The 6,528-nt window shown below is 41.1% G+C and overlaps 1 protein-coding gene across 1 annotated transcript; it reads right to left on the bottom strand.

Moving 5' to 3' along the window:
• Window positions 1-272: 272 nt before the first annotated feature.
• Window positions 273-5,484, bottom strand: LOC116400741 (protein-methionine sulfoxide oxidase mical2b-like; the record flags this gene model as incomplete). Its single annotated transcript, XM_031878738.1, has 7 exons — window positions 273-377; window positions 791-917; window positions 1,908-2,023; window positions 2,126-2,383; window positions 4,071-4,171; window positions 4,251-4,406; window positions 5,289-5,484. Coding segments are annotated over 7 exons (1,059 nt in total), but the record flags the coding sequence as incomplete, so codon positions are not given.
• Between the last annotated feature and the right edge of the window lie 1,044 nt (window positions 5,485-6,528).

Here is a 6,528-nt window from a genome sequence, read left to right as displayed (position 1 = left end):
CATACATATATACATATACGTATATAGATATATATACATAGATATATATACACGTATATAGATATATATACATAGATACATATATACATATACACATATGTATATCTATATATGTATATGTATATATGTATATGTATATGTATATATAAACATCTATATCTGTGTATATCTATCTATCTATCTATCTATATCTATATCTATATATATATATATAGATATAGATATAGATATAGATATATATATATATATATATATATATATATATATATATATGATTCCCCCTCACCTCTTCTGGACAAGTTCACTGATCTCCGTGTGGGTCCTCCTCTCTCCAGCTGACACGAGTCCTGCTGGCCATCAATAAACAGGTGACGCACCTGAAGGAAGTAGAAAAACACGGGAGAAGATATGAAAGGAAAAATTCAATTCAGACTTGATCTTTTAACACATTCAAAGGGACACTTAAGTCATGGCAAAAGCAAATAGTAGGATTTGGAGTAGACACAAATCTCCTAGGAGCCCCTTCAAGGAGAACGGAAGTTGGACAAATAAGAGCGATATACTTGATGAAAAATAGCTAGAGTAACATTCACTGTGTGTGGCTATTGGTTGGCTGAGCTAATAAAGGAACATAGTTATTGCTAACAACTCTCACTCTTCCTTAAAAACATGTAACACTCCAGGTTTCAATGATAATGATTGTTCTTAAATCACTCAAATAAGACTGAATCATTACAATCCAATATCCCTGTCGCTGAGCACTAAAATGTCTCAAAGTGCTGGGACTGACCTGGTGTGGGCGAACACAGCTAGAGTTGAGGTTGGGGTAGCGGGTGGCGGGGTCAATGGCGTACTGTTCAAAGTTTTTACTGATGTTCTCTGAGGTGGTCTGAGGCAGCAGCCGGTAGATACTCTCCCTGAGGAAACGACAGGGCAGATATGACCACATGAGAACCGCACCGAAGACAGCAAACACTGACGCGAGCCGGAAGCAAAAACGTTGCTTTCAAAACTACGAATAAAGACCATTATGGTAAAATCAACATCACTTGTGCTTTGCCACCAGACATTTCCAGACTGGTATTTCTGACTACTGCTACTTTGCTTTGTTTCAGCGAGTGATAACAAGGCTATTCATAGTCATGTGACACTTCAAAGGTGGTATGGTTCATTAGAAGCAAAATCAGAAACAGAACACTGACCTGTAAATAAAGTAAAATGTAACTACAAAGCAAGGAATCTCTGTCTGTATCAATGTTAATAAACTTGGAATAAGCAATAGAGCTCTGTGCAGCAGCAGGGGTGGAGCTTCGGGGCTGTGCGGGCCAAGTCGATTTTTTTAATACAAAGCATCCACTGGAAAACATAATTGTGCATAGTTAAAGTTATACCAATCTGCCCACTAGATTATGAGATATTTCATTTAAGCAGTCCAACTTCTGGGGAGCATGAATGTGGTCAGTTAATGATGAGCCAATTTGTTTTTCACATTTTCAAAGTTCTTCATTACATGTGCAAAGTTTAGACTGAATGTGGAGCGGGAGAAAAGGTCATAGGGTCGCTATAAACATTTGCATTCATCCTCTAAGGAGCATGACCTTCAACAAGAAATTTCACATCAAGAGTCATTGTATTCAGGGAACGGAACAGTGGAAAGACTAACTGTAATTACCGTTTCTGTTAATGGAGTCTGGTAGCTTATCAATTGTGTACGTTAATAAGTTATCATAATTGTCCAAATCCCTGTTGATTTTATTAATTTATAAATAGGCCTACCAATCCCCATTTTAGACAAGAGATTTGTCTATCGGGCAATTGGCCTGAAAAAGTTTAATGTCTAGCCCTGGTATCTAATTTCTTGTGCACAAAGTCGACAATTAGAGGGTATGGAACATGAACCCACGCACCTCTCAGCCAGTATCTCCAGAGGGCTCCTGCCCTGTGCCCAGCCCCTCACCATCCAAGCACTGTCGAAGGCTGCCAGAAAGCCTCGAGCACAACCTGTACCCATGGGCCAGAAAGGCTGTAAACAGAGAACATGGTGTCAGCGTGAACACACAAGCTAATTCTCAGTCAGGGTGCAGGTCAAAGAAGCAACACAGTGCTTGGGCCCGCCACCTCGTACCTCAAGCAGACTATCTCCCACCAGCGTGACCAGCAGCTGGTGTCCGTGTTTTTCCCTGATCAGGGCGGCGTTCTCCGAGGCGTACATGCTGGTGAAGTCGAACATGGCTACGTCCGGCTGCCCGTAGTGGTTGATGGCGTAGTCCAGGGACGGCAGCTGGTAGTTGGTGCCGAAGTCGGCAGCCTCGCGGGCGTACGAGAGCAAGGCTTCCTGGTTGACGTTGTCGACGCTCAGCAGACGCTCCGTTTCTACATAGTCCTGTATTGAGACGCGGGGGGGGGGTTAAGTGACTGCTTTCTAGCATCCCTTAGCTCATTTTGGGGGGTATTCTAGCAGCCCTTAAACACCACTCTTATCAACCTTGCTTTCAGCAGCAGCAGGCTCTTTCCAGTTAAAAGGCATACAAAGCAAAGTTACCAGCTAGCTTGTGAATGCAAAGTAGTATTTAGCTAAAGATAAAACAGAGAAGGAACTTATATTGTTGTACTGTCACCCCCCATGAACGATGCCATCTCCCTTTGAGTCGCTCAAGAAATAACTATGTCATGTTGTTTTGACTTGCTACGAAAGCCAGATGCATCAAAAAGGAAAACCTCCTGAGAACCAGCATGGTGTGGTGAACTGAGAAAAGTGTGTGTGTGTGGATGGGGGTGGGGAATGAATTTAGACCGGTGTGTTTCGCTGCAAGAGGAACATCCGTGACAAAACGGAGTTGGTCGGTTTGTTGAATCAGTGAGCTATTATCGGTGATGATGAGGCCTCTGAGGCTTTGGCCACGTGCTGACGCAGTGAGATGTCACTCTGCACTAATGGGTGATGTAAGATGAGATAGAGACCACTGAGGCCACAGCAAGGCAGAGCTTCAACACCTGTGTGTGTCTATGTGTGTGTGTTTTCTGATGATTGTCCTGGCAAGCTCTGGACGGGACGGTTGACAACAGACAGCACTCTGATGCCATAATAATATCCTCATTTAATCTGTCTCCAGAGGACAGCAACCCTCGCTAGCTCAAAATGTCTTTGTGTGTGTTTGTGTGTGTCTGTGTGTGTGTGAAGGACATAGAATAAGCTGCAGCTAATTAGAGCATTATGTCATTATCATCCCCTATGGAGGCCCATCACTCACTGTCAAAGAGAGCTGTGTGTGTGTGTGTTTGTGGCCTACAAGTGCGCTTCAGGGAGTTTTGGCTGCGAATTGGGGCGTTACTTACGTCAACACAAACTACAAGAAAGAAAATATTTTATAAGTATTAGAATTTCGGTCAGTCGCCAATATCTCTTAGAAATAAGCTCTGCTGCGATTGTGGAGTTTGGGAGAGGAGCAGCCCGGCCAGGCGACCAATCAGCAGCCAGACAGACGTAAATGTGTGGGTCTAAGATCAATCACTAAACCCCATTGTTTGTCCACTTAAATCCTCCTTTGGTCTTGTGTTAATAGTTATGTATGCAAATTTGTATGTGACAGATTTGGGGCTAAATAAATCTACATAAGTCAATAAAAAATAAATCTGGAGGTGTAGAGTGACTTCTGTAGCTCGCTCCTCATCTCTGCAGCAGGATAGAGGCTACATTAGCATGCTACTAGCATAACACAACTGGATCTCCTAACCAACTGCTGACACTCAAGTTGCATTATGGGTAATGTAGGCCCCATGTTTTGACAAGGAAGATCCTTTTTTTGTCCATTGTGAGTCCGACATCGTTAATGTCAATGGAACGCAATGCTAAAAAACCTGTAACCACGCTAACTGTACACAACAAAGATGTTAGCTGTAACCTCAGAAGGCTAAGAAGACATAATAATTGAAAATGCTGAAATTAGACTAAAACAAAAAAAATAAAAGACTAAAATTTGAAGTAAATTTTGATATTTTGTCTGAGACTAAATTAAAATCGGGTTTCAAAATTAGTTCAGCTGTATTTACATATGCGTGTGTAAACTCACATTTATGATGGCCCCTTTGTCCAGCAGACTGTGCTTCTTTGCCGTCATGACAAAATAGTGGGTATTGTCTTTGTAGTAAACAATGTTCTCCAAGTCGATTCCTGAAAACACAAGCAGATTTACTTTACTTTACAGAGAAAATGAGGCTTTGTAGTAAGGGTTGCTGGTGGTCTAATTTACCTGTGTCCTCTTTGAGTTCCAGAAAGAACTTCTGGTTGAAGATGAAGGCCACACCACTGATCTCCTCCACTTTGGCCTCCGCTGTGGTGTTCCTGTTGACGAAATTAGCCGTGATGGCGATGGCCAACTTCCCTCGGAACTCTTTGCGCCCAAAACCTGCAGAGAAGGGAAGGAAAAAAACAACTGATTTTTTAGCAATATAAATATAAGAGTCAGACATAAAGAAAAATATTCAAAGAGTTGCTGAGCCTCCTAGCTGCAGTAGGTATATCTACATTAAGGAGTTTCCAGCAGTCATGGAGACACAAATGCTTATAGAGTCGAGAAAGTTACTTGATGTGTCAGCAACACGTAAACCACACACACACAGTTCAAACAGATGAGCACAAATCAAACATAGCATGAACTACTCCCTGACAGAAATCTAAGAAAGCTCTCAAACAGCAGATACACACTCACACTGACCCCATACAAAGCAATAGCTTCTAGTTAAAACTATGTCAACAGGAAATGCTTAACCCACACCTCACCTCTTTTTTTCCCCAGTAAAAACAAAAACAAATATTATGTCTGGAACAAATCATTTTCTTGGGACTCATTTTGAACCATATTAACCAATCATAGTTTACCCCACACAACCTCGTCTCCTACATCGTTATGCTCCCGTACACATGCACTCTCGATGACGTTTCGAGGGAAATTATTTTTCTCAAATTGAAACAAAACACAAACACGCTACAAAACAACATGGTTAGGTTTAGTAAAAAAACATTGTGGTTTGGCCTAAAGTGACACATAACAGAAAAACGCAACAAAAGTGCTTGTTTTCACACTGGGACACTAACAGCGGTCGCCTGGATGACAGTCATGCGTCTTTGGACCCATACACCACCCCAGCCTCCTTTGATATGCATTTGTGATAAGTCAAAAGCAAACGTTACCCATTACAAAATCTGTCAATGGGAATGAAAGTTTTAGGAGGCTGCCAACTAGCAGCACCCCTTGCTTGCGAGTTCTGGTTTTCCTTTTTATCCTCACCGTCCAGTGTGTTTTTGCGTCCGTCCGCTCCAATCACCACGTCTAAATCAAAGTCGGAGACGGGATGGCCAGGGGGCCGGACTTCTGCTCGCCACCCAGGACCTGAGGAACAAACCAATGTGATAATTTTTTCACCATGATATAAATGTAATTTAAAGAGAATAGGTGAATACCTAAAGTGACGACGCTGAGGTCTTTAAGAACTGGAAGGCAGTAACAATACATGCGGGGACTATAGTGTTTCTTGTGTTATGTTTTCTTCTGACCAAATGAGGTTTATGCGTTTATTACCCAACTAGCACACAGCAGCTACAGTATGTTGCTCAGTTCTCCTTAGTAGACTGTGATGGGAAAATATATTATTGTATCATGCTTAGTTTTAAAGAATGTACTTCTCGTAGTCAGGCGATGTTTTTTAATTAGTTTTGTATCCAGGTGTCTTGTTATCTCTTCCCATGAAGGATGAGAAGTGAAGAGACACTGTGTCTTTGTCTTAGGAGAAAGACACAGAGAGACCTTGACTCCAGAAACTGAATGATGCAGAAACAGACATCCTGTCTGAAATACTTGTACTCCCCTTTTGCCACATTATCTGAATTTGTAAGGCGTGAACCTTTTGTATGCATAAATGATATTGAATGTTGCAATAAAACAAATTTTGTGGCATTATATCAATGATCGAGTTGTTTACGGTGGAAGACAGAGTTGTAATTACGAAATAACGATTGTACTTTAAATACAAAACATTTAAAGATCGTAATACAGATATCTTGACCACGGATAGAAATAAGACCATTTCTGATAAGACCACGTCATCCTTGAACGTGTGAATTTAAGTGTGAATTTCTGATAAATAAGACCATTTCTGATAAGATGACGTCATCCTTGAACGTGTGAATTTAAGTGTGAATTTAAACTAATATTTATAGTGACGACTACTGGTATATCTTAAAGAATAAAAGTACTTACCACGCCTGAAAGAATGGGTGGACAACAGAGTCAACAACATGTTCCAGAGGGACAGATTGTGGCTATGATGACACAAAAATATGGTGAAGAATGTGTAGAGTGTCTAAATTACTGGACATGCACTTTTGGTTTTCCAAAGAACGGGTCATTAAGCTCCACGAAACTTAAAATGTTAAGAAGGGATTTAGAAGCTAAAGAGAAAGACATGAGAAATAAAAAGAGGAAGAATGTGAGACTCAAAGATTTAGAAATTATGGAGAAAAACCAGAAA

The sequence above is a fragment of the Anarrhichthys ocellatus genome, unplaced genomic scaffold (genome assembly GCF_004355925.1).
Source record: "Anarrhichthys ocellatus isolate YVR2014 unplaced genomic scaffold, GSC_Weel_1.0 scaffold196, whole genome shotgun sequence".
NCBI classification, from domain to species: Eukaryota; Metazoa; Chordata; class Actinopteri; order Perciformes; family Anarhichadidae; genus Anarrhichthys; species Anarrhichthys ocellatus.
The sequence above is the reverse complement of the archived record's forward strand: the minus strand, read 5'-3'. Positions and strand labels throughout refer to the sequence as shown.